Consider the following 21,229-nt stretch of genomic DNA (forward strand, 5'->3'; position numbering starts at 1 on the left):
ACTACGAGCAACATTAAAAAGTCTAGTGAATATTTAGTACTTCACTGGTAGTACAAGTAGTAGTAAGTATTGCCTCACAGTAACATGTAGTTGTCCTACTAATGCACTGAATTTTTTCACTAGTGATGACAAAGCATACTGTACTACTAGTACATGGACACTAAAGTATATATAACGGATGTGGAATAAAGGCTCAGGGGTCTTTCCATATGTATGGCATGAAATGTGTGTTTATTTGGTGTTTTAGATTCAGCTTAATTGAATACTCATCTTACTCAAAAGGTATGTGCAATTTTAAAGCTAAAACTTTTTCAAATTGAAATAAGTCTGCTATTTCTTTATCACTGTTTAAAAAAGTAGAGGAAATGGATCTTGCTAAAAAGAAACGTTTTAGTCCTTCTTTTAGAGAACATTCATCTTGAATAGTGATTACTTTTGTCCAAGAGTTAAGGAAGGCTTTCTTTTTGCTCCTTCCCCCCCCAGACTGGCAAGAGGATCAATCCGACAACCAGTCTGATTACTCGGTGGCATCGGAGGAGGGCGACGAGGACTTTGATGAACGTGCTGAAGGTACCCCTTAACAACATTTCTAATGGGGCACCTTCAAAATGCACTTTTTTTCCCTTGCGAACAAACTTCAACCTCGCCGATGTGCATTCCATTTCAGACCAATGCTACAAGGGTCACAAGTTCAGCCTAAACAAGAACAGAAAGTGTCCGTGCGTCATCTGGTCGGTGCGCCAAAAAAAAAAAAAAGACAAACGGAGGGAGAGCAAGTAGGAGAGCGAAGAGAGTAAAATGAACTGAAATAGGGACAGAAAACGCTAGATGCGTACATCCTCCTCATGGCCTGCGTTTTAAAGAGTAAATGTTCATTGTATTCAAGTTGAGTTTGTTTATTCTGCGTGCACTTTAACTATTAGCGATTTGTTTATTTTTCCAATTGTTATACAGTATTTTGTAACCGCTGTAACCATCGTTCCCCTTAATCAGGGATGTCTCTGTTTCTGAAATTTTATTAAAAAGATTCTGCTTTCAGTTAGAAGTGATCTGAAAGCATTTGTGGTTCAAATGGCCACTATATTGTGTGTAAAATATGGAGAGACCGAGAGAAAGAGAGGGGCACATTCAACACGAGGTTGCCGTTATCGTACATACAGAATTTCATTCCAGTGGAAATGCTGGTACAATAACATCCCATATGAACACACCTCAGGTTCCTTCACAAGTATTTCAATGTTTGAGTCAAATGACATAGTCTGACTGTTTGTCCCGCCGCAGCAAACGCCCGCAGGCCGAACCGCAAAGGGTTAAGAAACGACAGGGACAAGCCTCTGCCTCCACTCCTTGCACGAGTGGGCGGGAACATCGAGGTGAGTGAGTTTACATCTGTTTGACTTTGCTTTTGTTTGTTTTCGTCCGACTTCTTACTTGAGGTATTTCCGTCAACTTGCATGTCAGGTTCTGGGCTTCAATGCACGGCAGAGGAAGGCTTTCCTAAATGCAGTCATGCGTTACGGGATGCCTCCCCAGGATGCATTCACCAACCAGTGGCTTGTCAGGGACCTTCGAGGGAAGTTGGAGAAGGAATTCAAGTGAGGATACAATTTTTGTCCCTCACTGATTGCTATTCAATCATGCACCTCGGCTTTCTGTTTAGCATATTTTTTATACACAGTATTTCCCAAATTTGACTGACCCAAGGGCACAGACTTCACATCAGGAAAAAAAATCTTACAGCAGGTCACCAAACAAAAACGTTACAAAGTGTTCTTCACATTACAATATGTATGCCTCCTGTCCGTCACTATTGTTTCTAAATTATATTCAATTGTTATTCCATTTGTATTTATGTCCAGCCCTTTGTTTCTGCTGTAGTTGTTGATGAAGTACTGACATAAAATAAATTCTCTGGAATTAAGATTAATTTTATTCAAAATCTAAAATTGTACTTCCTCTTTAAAAATAGCTCCCTGTCTACTGCTCTGTCCTTCAAAACCCCTCATTTAGCATGCAATGGACGAGATAAAAGCAAAGTATGACATTGTCAATCAAAGGTTTGCATTCATTTAAAATTTTAAAAATGTAAGTATAAAGATTTAAATACTTTATTTTCATATTTATGGACATTTGGAGATTTGATTGTGGAGAGGAAGTGAAGAAACGGGTCCAAGCACGTTGGAACAGCTGGCGGAAGGTGTCTGGTGTGTTATGTGACTGAAGAGTCTTTGCTAGGATGAAAGGTAAAGTTTATAAAACAGTGGTGAGGCTGGCCATGATGTACGGATTAGAGACGGTGGCACTGAAGAGACAACAGGTAGCAGAACTGGAGGTGGCAGAAACGAAGATATTGAGGTTCTCGCTTGGAGTGAGCACGTTCGATCGGATTAGAAATGAGCTCATTAGAGGGACAGCCAAAGTTGGATGTTTTGGAGACAATGTTCGAGACTGGAGACTTTGGTGGTTTGGACATGTCCAGAGGCGAGAGAGTGAGTATATTGGTAGAAGGGTGCTGAGGATGGAGCTGCCATGCAAAAGAGCGAGAGGAAGACCAAAGAAAAGGTTGATGGATGTTGTCAAGGAAGACATGTAGGCATTTAGGGTTAGAGAGGAAGATGCAGGAGATAGGCTTAGATGGAAAAAGATGACATGCCGTGGCAACCCCTAACAGGACAAGCTGAAAGGAAAAGAAGAAGAAGGTTTGTCTGTGGTGAACAGTATTTTCCCCATTGGTTTCTATATTTCCATTTTTTTCATTATTTTCCTGACTTTCAAGTGTATTCGAGAGAGTAATGATTTATACCCGTGTTTTCCCCCCAAACAATTTCCCACAGGGCTTACGTGTCTCTGTTCATGAGGCATTTGTGTGAGCCAGGAGCTGATGGAGCGGAGACCTTTGCAGATGGCGTCCCACGAGAGGGTCTGTCCAGGCAACACGTGCTCACTCGTATCGGTGTCATGTCGCTCATTAGGAAAAAGGTAGCACTTTCCCCCATTAGTTTGAGCCTTATCTTTCCAGTCAGTTTCAAGGTTTATCTTGGACTAACAACGTTTACTTGATGCATAAATTTATTTGACAGGTGCAGGAGTTTGAGCACGTGAATGGTCAGTGGTCAATGCCCTGGATGGCAGAACTGGAGGAAAACAAAAGGGCGGCAGCTTTGGCTGCAGGTGAAGATCCAAAGACCCCTTCAAGCGGGACACCTGCGGATACACAACCGAACACTCCTGTGCCAGGTAAACACGCACAATCTGAGATGTCAATGACAGAATGAGAATTGTGCTCACTGTTGCTAAATGAAAAGCCATTTGAGCATTTATTCGATATCCTTCATATCTTGTGGATGCCTTACAACAGTACTGATGCAGTCGGTGTTTTTGACCTTGTCATAACAAACAGAATCATACATTTTTGCTCACATTTTTGAATGTTTTATTTTTTAAATAGAGGATCTGTCAAGATCAGAGGACAAAGAGGACATCAAGAAGGATGCAGAGGACACCAAAGCAGCTCGAAAGACAGATGATCCAGAGGTAATTCTCGATCCATTCGTGTCATTTATTTTGTTATTTCAAAGTCATAACAATTTTCTTTGCCCTAGATTATTGAAATCCCAGATGAGCCCGACAAGTCCCCGGCCTCTGAAAATAAAGAAGATGATCCTCCCGGAAAGGAGGACAAAGAGAAGGAGGCACGAGGTGGCGACGAAGGGAATGACCTCGATGACCTCAGCAAGGACAAAGAGGACAAGGCCGAGAAGGCCGTTTCTGCTGATATTAAAGGTGAAGGAACGGAGGGAAAAGCAGATAAGGAGGACCGGTCTAAAGGTGAGGCAGTTTTTTTTTTTCCTTTACTTTTTTTTTTTTTTTAGGCAAGGCAAGTTTATTATAAATTCAAAAACAAAGACGTAAAAAAATGTACAGAAATAAATATAGCTGATTAAAAGGCCGTACAGTGCAAGACTTAGAAAAAAAAATGATGGTAATGATCAATCATACGCGTGAGGCAAAAGAATACTCTTTAATCTAGACTTAAAGATATTGACATTTGGTGCACATTTCATTTCTGTTGGCACCTTATTGCAATTGTGTGCAGCATAACTAATAAATGTTGATTCACCATGTTTGACTTGGAGTCAGTGCTCCACTTTTGGACCTGAGTCTTTAGCTCTCAGACCACGACTAGGTTTGTATTGCATTAGTATTTCTTTCATTTATTTAGGACCGAATGCCTGGATAAGACTTCAAGACAAATTTGGTCTTTCACGACTGCAAAATGTCAGACTACTGCAATCAAATCTTGTCATATTTTGGTCAGACAGCGAGTGACGACACTACGTGACGAGTGCCGTCTTTTACAGTCACCGGCGAGACGGTCTGAGTGCTCCCCCGTGCTGAAAAGTCTCCTTGTAATTAATGCGCATGCGCTACTAACAGGGGAACTCTGGGTACATAGCCGACGCTTACTGGGAAATCCCCCGCTCTCCTCCCTCCCCCTCCTTCTTCTACATAGAGGGAGCTAACATACGTTATATCCTAACATAACCTTAAAACAAAAGTTGATAAAAAGATATACACATATACGTACGTTCGCTGTGTTCGTCTTTCTGAGACGTCCATAGTGTTACGTGTGAATTTACACTAACGTCCCCTTTGTTCAAACCAACAAAATTCGACAAGGCAGTTGTATTGCGTTTCTGACAATTTTATCTCACACACATCAAAACAAACACAATAAAATAGCTAACCCAAAATAGGCATTTAAGACCAAAGTAAGTGAGCAACAACTTCGAATAGTCACTAATGTTGAACGAGTGTTCACAAACAAGCAAATGTTTGTCCCAGTGGATATTCCAAGTTAGTGAAAGTTCCAGCTGGTCCAAAAATGAAAGGTAGCAGGCGCCCATGTAGTTAACGTTACGAGCAGCATAGTTTCCCAGAACAGCTGTGAGAAGAAGTCTCCTTGTCCATCTTTGTCGTCCTTATATAGGCACTCCTTGAAACATTTCAGACGCATAATAGCGAACATGAACACTCGGTGACAAGTTGTCGAATGGCACATTACAAAATATACGCGCATGCACATTAATCACAAGAAGTCTTTTCAGCACCGGGAGCGCTCAGACCATCACACCAGACTTTCTCTTGTCATATCAAAGACGGCCAGGGAGGAGTGAACAAAAAAAATGTCACCTTTCACCACAAACGGATACAGTCTTCCGCCGTTATTTGTGGGGGTTACATTCCTTATGCCCCCGCAAATAATAAAAATCTGCAAATAATGGATGAAAGTATTAATATACCAATGTATGACATGTTCTATATTTTTGCGACCATAAGCTGCGCTTAAAAGTCTTCAAATGTCCCAAAATGGACAGTATACCTTTTGTGCACAATTGTTGTGTGACTTGTCCAATAATGTACACTTGAACACACTGATTACATTATTAGCATGTATGCCAGCGCAAGTTTTATTTTGTACGTAAGCTACCATATGATGGCGCTCACAAGGCAGAGAAAAATAACTGCTTTTTACATTTGTAAACAGAAGAAGCTTACAACATTTTCCCACGCGCTACCCGTGCAGGCACGTCATTTACTGGCGATGTTGTACACACTCGTGGTGTCACATCAAAACTAAAATGATCACACCACAGCAAACAGAATAGCATAAGCAGCAAAAAAATAAAACAAATAAAAGAATAACTCGAGAAATAATTGACACAAAACATGCACTTCAAACACTATGAACATGCGCCCAGCAGGCTTTGCGGCGCTCTCAGCAAGCTTTGTAAATAGCATTTAAAGTGCATGTTTTGTGTCAATTATTTCTTGAGTCAGAGAGCTGATATCTAATTGGGGCAATATTTTAGGCAAAAATCATGTAGTCTGATCTATGCATAAACCATTTGTGATTTATAGACCAATAGTTAGAATTCAAAGTCTATAGTTGACCGGGACACAATGTAGATACTTTAGAATTACAGTACTACATTCTGACCTCTTAGCTTTCATTTCACTGGAATCTGCTTTAAATCTAATTTCTTTTGTTCCAGTTGAAGAGGCTAAGGATGAGAAGATGGACACAGAGAAAGGTGCGCATAGTCACTTTGTTTTGCTTTTTTTCTAAAAGTGACCTTATTTACTTATGAGAAGATGTCAGTGTGATGGTGTACAGTTGTACCTTGATACCAAATATTAACTTCAACCCTCCCTTTCTCTACTATTTGAAATTTGTAAAGATTATATCTGACAGACTGCTTGAACTGTCTAATGTTGCACAGATCAACAAGAGGAAAAAGATGGGGTAAAATCAGAGGAATCTAGTAGACTTCAGAACGGAGAGAACACCAGAGAAGGATCCTTGTCCATGTTGAATGTGAATGAAGAGAAGAGGAAAGCCAGCAAGCAGAGGTTCATGTTCAACATAGCAGACGGAGGCTTCACAGGTAAGGGCTCACCCGCGGGCGCATTTTCTCTTTAATTTTATGTCTCGTAACCTTTTTGCCCCGCAGAGCTTCACTCCCTGTGGCAGAATGAGGAGAGGGCAGCCACCGTCACTAAGAAGACCTTTGAAATTTGGCATCGTCGCCATGACTACTGGCTCCTAGCTGGCATCATACAGCATCCTTTATATGCACATTTCCATCAGACTTTGAACAAAGGTTGTACAGTCTTGTGAATGGAAAAAAGGCTCCTTGACCACGCTGTTCCACAGACACGGCTACGCTCGGTGGCAGGACGTGCAGAACGACGTAAGGTTCGCCATCCTCAACGAGCCCTTCAAGGGGGAAATGAGCAGGGGCAATTTCCTCGAGATAAAGAACAAGTTTCTGGCACGCAGGTTCAAGGTGAACTGAACGCCCACCCTTAGTTGTGTGAATGCTGAAACTCAAGGATGTTAATGTTTTTTATTTGTTTCGTGTTTATGGTCTACAAGTGTTTTTTCTTTTGTTGTTTTTTTCAGTCCAAATGCTTTTTCTAATCATGACTTTACTACTGTGTTGGCATAGTTTATATAGACTACAACACATCCTGTAGTATTTCTCCATGCAATCAATGAAATTTAGTGATAAAGCAGCTTTTAATCAAAGTATGAAATAAAAAAAAACGTATTACATAAAAGATGAAGTAAATCCACCAAAATTATCTGATTCTTTTCATGGACACATCAGGGCATGTATGCATTGTTTCTGGAGATTGTTTTGATGTGCTGAAACCACCTCTATAGTCTTCCATTTGTTATCATCATTATTTTTCCATATCAAGTGGCAGGAGTATTGTCAGCATTGTCTCACTGACCAATTATTGTCCCCGTCTTAGTTACTGGAGCAGGCACTGGTAATCGAGGAGCAGCTACGCCGGGCGGCCTACCTCAACATGACAGAGGACCCGGCGCACCCGTCCATGGCGCTCAACACTCGTTTCAGCGAGGTGGAGTGTCTGGCTGAGTCTCACCAACACCTCAGCAAGGAGTCAATGTCGGGAAACAAGCCGGCCAATGCAGTGCTGCATAAAGGTAAAGACAAAGCGGCACTGACAGTAACTTATTATTGAGTGTAGGGGTTTTCAAACTTGGCGGCACGGTGGTTCAGCTGGCAAAGTGTTGGCCTCACAGTTCTGAAGTCCCGGGTTCAACCTCGGACCCGCCTGTCTGGAGTTTGCGTGTTCTCCCCGTGCCTGCGTGGGTTTCCTCCGGGGACTCCGGTTTCCTCCCACATCCCAAAAACATGCAACATTAATTGGACATTCTAAATTGCCCCTTGGTGTGATTGGGAGTGCGGCTGTTGTCTCCATGTCCCCTGCGATTGGCTGGCAACCAGTTCAGGGTGTACCCCGCCTCCTGCCCATTGACAGCTGGGATAGGCTCCAGCACTCCCCGCGACCCTCGTGAGGATAAGCAGCAAAGAAAATGGATGGATGGTTTGCAAACTTTTTGGGTCCAAGGACCATTTAGAGTGGTGACATTTATCCAAGAATGCAACAAATGATAAATTACGAAAGCTTAATGCGATCACACCTCGCAAAATGTCATAGACTGATGAAACTAGCATCACCATTGAAGAAAGACATGTATGTATAATACATTGACACACATATGTACATGAATAGACCATTTTTTTAAAAAATTGGGTGTGTTGTGTCAGGAAGGTCACCCAAGATTAAAAAGCTCTCCAAACAATTCGTGTGAGTGACGCTGTGTGGCCCCTAACGGGACAAGCCAAAAGTCACAACATTTCGGAAATAATACGATCAACCTTTTGCATTTCTACCTTCCAGTTCTGAAACAACTAGAGGAGCTACTGAGTGATATGAAGGCGGACGTCACCCGCCTCCCGGCAACCATCGCCAGGATACCGCCCGTGGCCGTGCGGCTGCAAATGTCCGAGAGGAACATCCTCAGCAGGCTGGCCAGCCGCGGGCCTGAGGTGAGTGCACAGAACCAGTCGCAGAGCGTGCAGCAGATGCAGGTTTCGCGCTGACACAGGAACTGTTCACTGCAGTTTAGTGGATGCCCCTCTCAAACCTCCCCTTTCAACTACCTTGTACAGCACAGACAGGTTAGTCCTCAGTCCACATACACACACGCCACTTGCCTCTGAACCCAAAGGAACGTCAACTGTGTTACGAGACACCCAAATGTCAAGACTGGAAGTAACCATAGAAGAAAGATCTCCTCAAATGTGGCCCAACTGTACCCAGTCATGTGCATTTATGTCCACTGGACACGGAAAAGGAAATCCCGGATCTTTGTTGCAATGTTTCCGCCATTGGAGGCTCCTGGAGAACTGAATGGATTTTGTTGGTCATTTTCACATGTAGGAAATTGTGACATTTGAAGCAATTTGTCATTTCCTTAAAAGTTGCAATGTTGTCATCTTAACGTGTTTGTCTGTCTCTGATATGTACAGCTGCATCTCACAAAAATATTGTGGAGAACTTAATTTAATTCAGTAGTTCAACTCAAAAAGGGAAACTTAAGTTGTTTTTTTTTATAGTTCACGGAGAACAGAGTTAAATCTCATGTTTTTTATTTTTGTTTTTGATCATTTTGAAGATTATCACTTATAGCGAGCAAACACCCACAAACACCAAATCAGAGTACTGTATTTGAACATTAAAGATGTAGGAATTTGCCTTTTTGAAAAGTGTGTGTAGTAAATACACGAATGGGTACTACATATGAGCTTCACTTTTTGAATTGAACTACTGAAAAAAATAAACATTTCTACGACATATGTTGACACATTGATATATGTACAGTACTGTGTGCAAAAGTTTTAGGTCACCATTAGCTAAATTCACATTAAAGTGTGAGGGTCAAATACACAAATATCAAACATTATGGGTTCCGTTGCATTTAGGTGTGGGAGTCACACTATAGCGCAATTGTATTCCTAAATTTTTCCTACTCTAAAAATGACATTTGTTCACGAAGTGGCAGCACTAAGTGGTTAGCGCATCTGCCTCACAGTTCTTGGGTTGATATCTCAGCATGTTCGGGCTGTGCTTTCATGGGTTTTCTCCGGGTACTCCGGTTTCCTCCCGTATTCAAAATCAGTCACGTCAACTTCATTTAAGAATCAAAATTGTCCGTAGAGGGACATGTAGGTCTGAATGCTTATCTATGCTGTAGGTGCCCGCCGATTGACCGGCGACCAATCCAGGGTATTCCCCGCCCTGCAGATCATAAAAGTAACAAATGGTTGCCTCACACTTTTGTACTGTACATATAAAGATATAGATATATACTGTACGTATATGGCCATATTTGGTGCTCCATTGCAGGATGTGCCGACGTCACTGTTACTGTCAAAGTTGTTGTTGTTACCTCCATCCCAAAATAAGCGCCCACGACACTTTAACTGGCCTGGTGAGCAGCTCACGCACCAAACACGTACCCTGACATTCCTTAAAGTCCCCAGAAACCCCTGTATTTTGCTCAAAATAAAGTACGAGGGAGGAGGAGGCGTGCGGTATTTGGGACATGTCGGCAACCTTTAAATTAAATTAATTTCTGTACATGTATCATTATTGTTAAGGTTACCAGGTTGTTTTTATCACATTTGTTTTTATTGGACCACAATAAAAGGTCGACTGATTTTTCCAAGTGTTTTTTTTTTTTTTTTTTTTTACTTTCTTAAAATTAACTGGATGGGTCGTACTTTCTTCTTTTGTTTGTCAATCCTATTTCTACTTGTGGAAGCCTTGAAATAAATAATGGAGACAAAATTGATGGGTCACACTTTGCTGGGGGTAGACTACATTGGTGTTTCCCAACCTTGATTGACCCGAGGCACATATCTTTAGCCTAATAGCATAATTCCCCAAGTAATTTTTAACGTACTGACACAACGTCAAGCAACAATACCAATTACTTTTTCATGTATTTTTCACATGTTCAGTCATCCATATCAGGTTAATCTGTAAAGGTTGAATTGTGGCTACTAGACTTGTTTGTTTAATTTGTTGTTTGCTCAAAAAATAACTTGGGCAACTATCCTAATGATATTTACATGGAAAAAAAAAATCTCACGGCACACCAAAAAACAAAAATGTCACAATAGAAGGATACGCATGTAATTTATTTTATTGATTGAATGGAAGCGCATTTGATTGTTTTGCCTCTGGCATAGCTAGACAGAGATGCTTTTATTTGTAGTAAATATTTTTTGGATCACAAGAGTGAAATTGGATTATTTGGTCGGGATGCAGGGAATCACTGTACTAAACCATAAAGACACGCTTGGATGAGCTTGATGTGGAAGAACCCCGACACAGACACATTTAAAAACATTGTAATTTAGTCTTCCAAGAAAAGTGCAAGATTTTTGTCTATAGTGTGTATACATTTTACGTTGCGATAGCTTTAGCACTTTAAGGAGTTTTTCAGAGGAAGACCAACCGAAGACCAAGTCAGGAAGCGCCACGTTATCTCTCGGCAATTTAAGAGAATTAGTGCTAATTACAGGGCGGTACTAGCGACCTTTTATGGGGATGTCTCATCAGTGGACGTTTTAGGCGGCTAAATGTAAGGAAGGGGTGATCGCAAAAAAAGGGAGAAATTAAGTTGCTAGTATTGAGCTTTAGTTAAATGTGATCTCATGCGTCATTTCCTGCAGAAGAGTCCGCAAGACTTGTTGAGCTGCCATGTAAAGAGGAACAGCAATGACGTGGGTAGGTTGACAACTCATTGTTTGTGATTTACTCAATGTTTGTGTGTTTGGCTAGGCCATAAAGTTCCTATTCTACATGTTTTTGCCCGAATGGTACTTTTCTCCATAAGTTGTAACAGATTATTGGCAGTATGGCTGCATCTGATACTTAGCCAATGTGTTTAAAATGTTCCTTTTTTTTTTGCAGCTTCACATGCATTTCTAGAACTTTAAGGTACGATATGTTACTGTATGTGCTCTCCTGCATTCTATAATATGGCCTTAATTTTTTTTTTTAATCCCCAAATCCAATTTTGAAATAAAAAGAAAATGCACATGACAATAATGTTGTCCAAAAGTTGGTGAACGTGGGCCTTTGAACTAAACTCTTAATGCATTTTAATAGTACTTCAAATATTTGACAATTTAACAGCAATGAACAAAGAAAAAAAAAATCCCTTTGACATTAATGTGTAACAACAAAACTCCCGAACATCATCGGACATAACATGAAGAAAAGGTGTATATGCTTCCAAAAAAAAATAGTAACCTTTGGCAGGGGGCGGGGGCTTGATTTAAAATAAATAAATAATAATCTGACTAATGAATTACATTTATACAGTATGTTTATCAATTGAGTTGTACAGATTATACGTCAGGTTGTTTGTCACATTGATGGGTAAAAAAAAAAAAAATTGAAATGCTCGTCTCATTTCTTTGAACAGGGATGTGTAGATTTTTCATATTGATTGTAATGTTTTCACTGGGAGTGCATGTCAAGTGCGTATATCCTCCCCTGTAATGCAAGTGTTGTGTCATGGTGGGAAACCAGTGTCAGTTTTTGTGATGAAATAGTTTTGCATACACACACACACTGATAGTGTTGTCGAGCAGCAAATGAGGAAGTGCACTATGTGTCTGACCTTTGTGTTTTCACAAACACACATGCATGCACACCTGCACCAGACAAGAGTGGCTAGCAGCAGACAGGTGGGCAGACAGACGGCATGAGACCCCCTGCAAAAAAAATCCTGCTTTTTATTTTTTGTGGCTGTAGTGAAAAACTGTATGTGTATCTTTCTATTTCCTCTCTCATTTACAGCAAAAAAAGGAGGAATTCCGCCTTTGTCAGCTCTTCTCGTTCCTGTTGGTGCTTTCACTGTTTTGTGAAAGGAGCTACAAAAAGGAAGGAAGAGTGAGAGACGACCAAGACAGAAACAGAGAGCGATAGAAAGGAGGGCAGAGTATCTAGACGTACTCAGTTGCGTTCAGGAGCAGCGGACCAGAGGACGTATTTATCTGCTTTACCGCCGGGTCACACGCGAGCTGAATACGAACGGAATAATAATCAGAGCAGGTAATTTCATTATTGGATGCAGTGGCGGCAGGCGGCCTCAAAGAGAGAAAAAGTCAGTTAAGATTGTTTTTCAGATTTGAGTGAACGAGTGAGTGAAGTCATTCAGTTCGGTAAGGGTCTAAAATTGGTGCGTTAGTGCAGGTGCCAGGCCCCCTTCTCCGGCCTTGACTCTGCTTGTCCTCACCACCCCAGACGCTGCGAGGGCGACATCATGGTTAGGTGAGTGGACGTTGCGTTGTTGGCCAACGATGACAACTTCTCTCTTTCCATTCCTTTTTCTCTTTCTTCCCCTCAGCTGCTCTGGTTCTGCGTCATGGGGTTTGTGTTATGTTTGTTTTTAAGCAGCCTTCCCTAAATGTAATGTCCAAGACCCTTTATTTATTTATGTACTTACTTACTTACTTACTTACTGGGGTCTATTTTTCATGGGTCATTATTGCCAGGCAGGGGATTGTATTAAATCTATGTCTGTTATAGAATAAAACCAAACAACAAGCACCGTTTTTGCTGAAACGATAACGTTTAAAATGGGAAACAATGATGAACTCTCGCAGGACTCTTTCATTGCAAATCCTTTTTTTTAATTTTAGTTTTGAGTTTTACATATGGAATGAGAACAAAGAGGCAACACAATAAACAAATGACGTCCAGGTATGATCCATAAATATCTGTCAAATTTTTGCCATGGTTTTTCCGACAAATCTTTTTGGAGTCAATAACATCAAGCAATACTTTAAAATAAATCATGCCGTTATCTATTTTTAAGTTTAGATTCAGACATGTTGGCTGATTGGCTTTCTTTATTTTAAACATTTCTGAAAGTGACATAAATTATCAACTGTACATACAAGACGTGGATAGAAAATAAAATAAAAATGTTTACATTTTACATAATAAAAAAAAAAGTAGGAAAAAGTAAAACCTACCACTATCTTTACTTTCTGCGTACACTGCTTAGACCAGGGATCACCAATGCGATGCCCGCGCGCGAATGGTAGCCTGCGAGGACAATAAAAGGGGACTGAGGTATGTTCTAAAAATACCATAGGCCACAAATTGTTCCTATTTTTTGTGTGTTAAGTTCTGGATCTGACTTACGTGCATTAAAATTTTAAAATACCTGTAATGTCATTTACTACAATAAATTAAACCGAAAATATTTTATGTACGTGTAATGAACTGAGTGAAATTTGCCGCAACCAGGTCACGTAGCCCTTCATCCATTTTCTTTGCCACTTATCCTCACGAGGGTCACGGGGAGTGCTGGAGCCTATCCCAGCTGTCAACGGGCAGGAGGTGGACTACACCCTGAACTGATCGCAGGGCGCACGGAGACAAAAAGCCACACTCACAATCACACCTCGGGGCAACTTAGACTGTCCAATTAATTTTGCATGTTTTTGGAATGTGGGAGGAAACCGGAGTTCCTGGAGGAAACCCACGCACGCACGTGGAGAACATGCAAACTCTACACAGGCGGGACCGGGTTCGAACCCGGATCCTCAAAACTGTGAGGCCAACGCTTTACCAGCTGATTCACTGTGCCGTCTGGGTGAAAAAGTTAATTAAATAACTTTGTTCTAAAAATATTTGATAGCGATTGGGGGAAAAAAATCCTTTAAAATGTCAAGCATTTTAACCCAAATGAAGCATTTGCACCTTCGCTCACCTAAATTGTGTTGTCTTTCTCAACATATTAGTTATATAAAAAATTTACGACAGTATAACATTTCAAGACAGAACTGTTCTGGACAACCCACGCAGCACATGGCCCATTTTCACTGCCGATTTATTAAAAAAAAAAAAAAAAAAAACATTCAACTCCTAGAGAAGCCATTTGCGCTAAGCCAGGGAAAGTTTGTCCTGGGGGCTGCACAGGAACTCGTCATTACCAAGTTTGATTTCGTGGAAGCTTTAGAAAAGCATCAAACTTTACCTTCACCATTTTTAGGTTGTTCAATTGATGTTTCTGATGCTCAACAACCAAAGTTGCTAACAGATAAAACTCCATGAAGGCCTCCTCTTTCTTGGGGCTTGAGGTTTTCATCAGTGCAGGCCTGACACTGCTTAATTTGGAAAGAACTGATTCTGTTTCAAAAAAGTTTGCCGTGGACAGGGTAAATCTGGCTACGCGTTGGAGCAGCCATAAAACTTCTCAACTGGTCCCGGACTGCAGTTGGGGACCGAAAAACATCTCGCCGTGTGGCAATTTTGAGAGCCAAGGGAGAAAAGAATGATGAGCAAAAATGCAAAGTTTAGGCTTCCAAATGCTGATGACCTCACTTCTGTCCAAATGTTACCAGAAACAAACAGATAAAGGAAGTGTATAGTAACTTTTAGGGCAGCCTGTTATGAACGCCGACATGCTTGATCCAAAGCTGATTACGTCATTGATGCGACTTAACGCTTCTGCTGTCAACATTGTCTTCTTTTGCTCACATTCGTCCTCGTTTTAGCTTAATACAAGGTCCATCAATAATCGCCTGTCATAATTTGCCTAGTTTAAAGTGTTTCAAATCAAAGACTAGCATCTACTCGGGTTGCTGAGATTTCAATCGGTAGATGTCAATATGGTCTGTGTGTGTGTGTGTGTGTGTGTGTGTGTGTGTGTGTGTGTGTGTGTGTGTGCGTGCGCGCAGGTGGTTCCACAGAGACCTCACAGGCCTGCAGGCCGAGGACTTGCTCAAGACTCAGGGCATCTCCGGCAGCTTTCTGGCTCGACCCAGCAAAAAGAATGTGGGAGATTTTTCTCTTTCTGTCAGGTAAAAAAAAAAAAAAAAAAAAAAAGCCTTTTTAAACCTTTTTTTTCTCCCCAACTTCCGAAACTCCAACGGAAAACAGTTTCTGTGTTGTGTAAATTCAATTAGTACCTGCATCTTGATAAGCCATTTTTTCACCCGCCAACGGAGTTTATATAAGATCTTTTAGCTGAGATCAGCACTGTGAACATCAAATATGACAATGAATGAATTGAGATTTACTAATGAATAAAGTCAGCAAACGTTGCACTTACGTACCAGCAACATTACCAGCCAATAGTTGTCATATTCAGATATGAATATTCAGATAATAATTATTCAGAATTTGTGTGTGTGTGTGTTTAGTATTTAACATATTAATTACACAGGGATGAGAATTTTCCGCCGATCGACAGATTTCTGACTTTTTCTGACCAAAATAACCATTCTCTAGATAAGCGCAAATCTGTTGAGAAAATTTCGGGGTGGGGTATCGTGCGTCTGCCTCTCGGTGGTGGGCTCCGCGCTGCAAGTTCAGCTATCATATGCCGTTCTAACTTGCTCGGTAGTGTAAATATTTGCATTTTGCGACATAAACATTAAAACTTGTTTGCGGCAGATTACTCGATTGGACAACAGAGTTATACAGTATAACGATCCAATCGTGTTAGTGGTTAATGGAGTTTCACCATTGCCATGTACATGTGTTCTCGGTTCTCAGAAATCGCAGTGTAACTTGTTAGTTAGCCAAGTAATGGCGCGTGGGACTTAGATAGCGCGAACTGAGCGACGGTGTGTTCAAAGTTTTACGATGGCGAATGTGTTGGGGAAAAAAAAGGATGAAGATCGAGCGAGGGCAATTGACAAGGATGCTGGAATCAAAAAGTGTTTCAGACGAAAACGGTATCAACATGTCTAACCGAACACGTACAAAAAGTGGATATTCCCGGAAAAGCGCTGTTCACTCTGTGTTCCAATAGGAGCAAAAAATATCCAGGAGGAAACTCAACCCCCCCCCTCCTCCCTCCCCCAATCGACAGACATTTTCAGTGTTTTTCCAAATTGGTCATTCTCATCCCTGATTACAGCATCTGTGATAAAAACAAGACCCTACATTATCATTTAGTGCTTCAATATAAAACTCATTCAATTGCGCTTGATATTTCAAAATTCATGTAACACTGTAACTTCCTCCCACTAAAACTACTTTTTTTTTTCTTTTGCAATGCAAATAAAGACCTCAGTATGGTTTAATTAAATTAAAACAATAATGAGTGCTACCATTGTTTTTTCCATCAGTAAATGTTGATCAAAATTCGTGGATAACATTAATAATATTTTATTCTTAAAATTATAATTCAAATTAAATTATTACAAAATATAATTTTAATAATAACAAGCATGATAATGGTACAGCCATACATTTGAGTGCAGAATTTCTTGTTTTAAAAATGTATCCAAATATTAACCTTTATTTTCCCAAGCTGTAAATATATACTCTAAAGTAAAATCCTGAGTACAAAAGTACTGAACCAAATAAAGCATTACTATTTGTTTTTATTCGCAGCTACTAAGGTATTTTGACTGCATCATTCATTAAAGTTGCAGCATTAAGTTCAGATTTTTTTTCTGACAAAAACATCAAATATACTCACATAGCTTTCTCCAAAAAAAAGTTTGAAGACCAAAGGATCCGTTTGTCGATCAGGGTGGCCGAACACGTGACCCACATCCGCATCCAGAACACGGGGGACTACTACGACCTCTACGGCGGGGAGAAGTTTGCCACGCTGTCCGAGCTGGTGGAGTTCTACACGGCCGACAACGGCGTCCTGCAGGACAAGGACGGCACGGTCATCGAGCTCAAATACCCGCTCAACTGCTCCGACCCCACCACCGAGAGGTCCGTCACTCAACTTTATGCTCCTGATTCCCGACTAAAATCTTGCGTTCGTGAAGCTGTAGCTATGCATTCAACAACTGCTATTTTTTTTAAACATTATTTTATCAAGATGATTCAAAAATAAAAGAGTGTAAAATTCCCAGGTCTTGCCAATCTAGCAATATCTGTTGATGTTGTTTATGAATTTATACCAAATGTATTGCATCTTAAATTGAGTACCACATTTAATTTTTAAAAGTCACAACAACTGAATGGAAGAAAAGTTTTTAATGCTGTAATAATCTGTAAATCGATCATTCTGGGTTGATGGATTTTATGAAATTGAGGCAAAATGACATGGCTCTCAATTCGGTACACATTATTTTGCTCATGTTGCTCCATTATGGCGCGTTGAGCTACATTCACACAGTCGTCTCCCTTGGCCAGTATTATTATCGTAATAATACATGAACATGACAAAAAAAAGGCAATAATTTAAAAAAAAAATGTCAGGCTTTATTTTGCCCATAGTTAATTGACTAATACATAATAAAATAATAACAAATAGTAATAGTAATGATTAACAGAACTGATACTTCTATACAGGACTTGTAAAAAAAAAAAAAAAAACACGCTCAAGTTGGTCACCAAAGTACACTTTTGTTGACTAATGTGAAAAGATAAACACAATCACGCACACACACGTTCACGCAGTCATATATGGATAAATTTAAGTTAGCCCCCCGACTCCCATGAAAGGCGGAATATAAATAAAAGCTTTTAATATTACGAATTACTCTGACAATATTAATAGCTTTAAAAATGAAGATTGTTGCCATTACATTTTGCAGGTGTACCTAAAATTGTGGCCTGTGTACATTCCCAATGGCTCTTGTTTTTCATTTTAATTTGCATAGTCATTTTTGTAATTAAGCGGCACTAAATTGCTGAGATGGCAAAAGTACTCATACTCTGTATTTAGGTGTAAGTGTAATATGAAATGTGATTGTGTAGAATTACTAAATCAACTCCTATAATACTTTTTAAAAATGAATTTTTGCTGTCAGTTATGTACAATACTGGCCTGCAAAAATATTGTAGTTTCCCCCGGTTGCCTAATAGAATAGCCCCAATTTTTTTGGGACCAATTGTACAGTTTATACATCACATTAATGGTGGGCTAAAAAAAGGGTTGAAATGATTTATCATCATATCATTATTTTTTTTTTTTCTGATCAAGGAAAGCCGAGATTTTCACGTTGAAACTCTTGATCCGGTGCACTCAGTGCTGGCACCGAGAAGAAATACCAATCATGTTAAATGCCGCAAAACGAAAATGCAAACTTAACAAACGCTAATGATATTCCTGGTGTGCATTTGAATCATATTGAGAGAATTTTGCTGCTGCTTTTTGGTCTTACTTTCTCATGAGTACTCAACTGCAACTGGTGGTTTATTTTGTCCATCCTGATATGAAAATCAGCTTGTACTTTAAATCTTGTGTGTGTGAGCGTGTGTACACACTGTATATGCAAACACTTGAATCAGGCCAGTATCACAATCCTCGCCCTCAGCAAGTCCCCCCCCCCCTCCCCAAACCACCCTTTGCTGCTGTCCTTCTTTCTGTCAGTTGTCTTACTTCCCTTTTGCCGCTGCGGTTGGAAACTTGGTGTTTTGACACTCTCGAAAGCGATGGCCCGACCCTCCTCGCTCGCCTTCCTCTGTTGCGTACTGAGTCGTGTCCTCAGCGTCTTCCTCCTCGCGCCGCCCTTTGCTTCATCTCGGGAAATTTAGCTGTGGAGATGATCTGCTTTTTAATCCATCACATGGTTAATGCATCCGGAGTGACAGGGAAGTAATCCCTGCTATATTTATAATTACACGTTTAGTAAGCAAGCATACTTTATTTGTATGTTGCTCTTATCATACAGGGTCCACAGTAAGTGCTTTATGTAGTTAATACACAAATACACACAGATATACTGTGCAGTGTACGTACAGCGGTACCTTGATTTAAGAATCGCCCCCATTGAGTTTTCTGAGTTGCCGCAGCGTCACTTGGTCAATTTTTTTTTTTCCTTTGAGCCAAAATTTGAGGTAGCAGTGAGCTTCCTGTATGCATCCCCACGAGTGAATTAAAAAAAAATAAATACTGTGATCCCCTCACAAGTGGACAAGTTGTTTGAAAATGTCATGTCATTATCCAAGCTGCTTATCCTCACAAGGGTTGCGGGAAAGCTGGAGCCTATCCCAGCTAGCTTCGGGCAAAAGGCGGCTTATACCCTGAACTGGTCGCCGGCCAGTCGCAGGGCAGATATCACTGAGCGGGAATCAATCCCATGCTGCCCGAACCAAAGGCAGGCTTGTGTACCACTACACTATCGGTGACTCCTCCTGTTTGAAAATGTGAAACACGCAAATACAAAACAAAAAGACTCATTAGTAGCTGCTGTGGGCCACAACTAATGTCCACATACTCACATGCGAGACCAAGCCGCCAATACGATTCCAGCTCCTCGATGTCGCTCACTAGGTCACGCCTCTTATTAATGACACACATCCAACACACAAATATGACAGTATGTACCGTACAATAATCACGCTTTATAAAACTAGTTTATGGATCCTCTTTGAAGAACAACTACGGTGTGGCTGAGGTGCACACAACAAGGAGCAGCATGATGTCCATTCAATTGTGGCAAACTGTTTAGTTTTTTAAATTCTCTTCAATGATGTCCTTGATGCATTTTTTTTGGAGGAGTGCGGCACGGTGGAAGACTGATTAGCTCATCTGCCTCACATTTCCAAGGTCCCGGGTTCAAATCAAATGTTCAATATGAGATATTTTTGATGCATGGAGAAGAATAATGTCAGGGGGTTGTGCTTCAGAGGTCGTATGGCCAGGAGGGGTGGGATGGGACTGAGTTGGGTGACAACTAAAAATACTTTGTCCTCTTTAGCCGCAAAATATGTCATCAGAAATTTTCCAACCGCAAAGCAGGAAGTTCAGAAGAAGAATTCGAGAACTGGGTCCAAAATTAAAGCGGCGGGTATATTCACTTACACGCATGAGGACTCGCACGCACACTATGAAAAAAAAGTTATTTGAATAGTATGAGCAATGTGAACGGCAAGTAAAAGATTAGTGGAGGATTGTGCGGTGCTTGAAACCCCATTTTACATACACACACTTACTTAGAATGTTTCAATATTAGAAGGAAAAAAAAAGCTAAAATGCAACAACGGAGACTGAAATAATCTGCAGGTATAGTTGAATTTATTTACTAAAACAAGTTAAGATAGGGCAGCATGGTGAAGTGCTGGTAAAGTGTTGGCATCACAGTTCTGAGGACCCGGGTTCAATCCCGGCCCCACCTGTGTGGAGTTTGCATGTTCTCCCCGTGCCTGCGTGGGTTTTCTCCAGGCACTCCGCTTTACTCCCTCATCCCAAAAACATGCAGCATTAATCGGACACTCAAAATTGCCCCTAGGTGTGATTGTGAGTCCGGCTGTTTGTCTCCATGTGCCCTGCGATTGGCTGGCAACCAGTTCAGGGTGTAACCCCTTTCTTTCTCGTTGACAACTGGGATTGGCTCCAACACTCCTGCGACCCTTGTGAGGATAAGCGGCAAAGAAAATGGATGGATAGAAGTTAAGATAGCCAGCCGGATTGTTTTATCTAATGTTTTTTTCTTTATATATAGACAAGAACGGTAAAAGGCATTTGTTGAATTGAGAAAATCCATCTTCGGAGAAAGAAAGTTGACAAATCAAGTTGAAAAAAAAAGTAACACTACATACATAAATGCTGCAGACGAGCAATAAATCAAATAAAATACCAATAGTACAAAGCACAAGCAGCACAAGCATTATTGGGGAAACTATGAGACATTTGTACCACCCGTCATTTTTTTAAATCTCATCTCATTTCTGGATCCTCTTTGTCTCAAATCATGTCATTTTATTTCATTTCATCTCACTCAATTGGATTTAATCCCACCTAATCTAAGATTTTTTTTTAATTTTGGTTCACTCATCTCATTTTTCGCCCACTTGGTCTCTCATGTCATTTGATCTCATGTAACATAACATAATT

At 40.6% G+C, this 21,229-nt stretch overlaps 2 protein-coding genes across 13 annotated transcripts in view; both read left to right on the forward strand.

Moving 5' to 3' along the window:
• Window positions 1–12,394, forward strand: part of chd4b (chromodomain helicase DNA binding protein 4b) — a 27,762-nt gene extending 15,368 nt beyond the window's left edge. For 3 of the 8 annotated variants that reach the window (XM_061819682.1, XM_061819679.1, XM_061819681.1), the window contains exons 28-40: window positions 484–570; window positions 1,282–1,373; window positions 1,462–1,595; window positions 2,835–2,979; window positions 3,081–3,237; window positions 3,449–3,534; window positions 3,603–3,828; window positions 6,057–6,095; window positions 6,285–6,449; window positions 6,516–6,624; window positions 6,719–6,851; window positions 7,324–7,519; window positions 8,281–10,103. In XM_061819682.1, coding sequence (XP_061675666.1) covers window positions 484–570; window positions 1,282–1,373; window positions 1,462–1,595; window positions 2,835–2,979; window positions 3,081–3,237; window positions 3,449–3,534; window positions 3,603–3,828; window positions 6,057–6,095; window positions 6,285–6,449; window positions 6,516–6,624; window positions 6,719–6,851; window positions 7,324–7,519; window positions 8,281–8,483 — 1,772 coding nt within the window. In that variant the 3' untranslated portion in view covers window positions 8,484–10,103. Of the gene's footprint in view, window positions 1–483; window positions 571–1,281; window positions 1,374–1,461; window positions 1,596–2,834; window positions 2,980–3,080; window positions 3,238–3,448; window positions 3,535–3,602; window positions 3,829–6,056; window positions 6,096–6,284; window positions 6,450–6,515; window positions 6,625–6,718; window positions 6,852–7,323; window positions 7,520–8,280; window positions 10,104–11,123; window positions 11,179–11,364; window positions 11,392–12,258 lie in introns of those variants that run through there. The other 5 variants (XM_061819675.1, XM_061819676.1, XM_061819678.1 and 2 more) reach the window with 4 other exon arrangements.
• The window catches only part of ptpn6 (protein tyrosine phosphatase non-receptor type 6), an 18,717-nt gene continuing 9,866 nt past the window's right edge, over window positions 12,379–21,229 (forward strand). For 2 of the 5 annotated variants that reach the window (XM_061819740.1, XM_061819739.1), the window contains exons 1-4: window positions 12,434–12,565; window positions 12,650–12,732; window positions 15,153–15,275; window positions 16,960–17,154. In XM_061819740.1, the coding sequence (XP_061675724.1) occupies window positions 12,530–12,565; window positions 12,650–12,732; window positions 15,153–15,275; window positions 16,960–17,154 (437 nt within the window). In that variant the 5' untranslated portion in view covers window positions 12,434–12,529. Of the gene's footprint in view, window positions 12,566–12,649; window positions 12,733–15,152; window positions 15,276–16,959; window positions 17,155–21,229 lie in introns of all 5 variants that reach the window. The other 3 variants (XM_061819741.1, XM_061819742.1, XM_061819744.1) reach the window with 3 other exon arrangements.

Source organism: Syngnathoides biaculeatus, chromosome 5, assembly GCF_019802595.1.
Source record: "Syngnathoides biaculeatus isolate LvHL_M chromosome 5, ASM1980259v1, whole genome shotgun sequence".
Classification (NCBI taxonomy): Eukaryota; Metazoa; Chordata; class Actinopteri; order Syngnathiformes; family Syngnathidae; genus Syngnathoides; species Syngnathoides biaculeatus.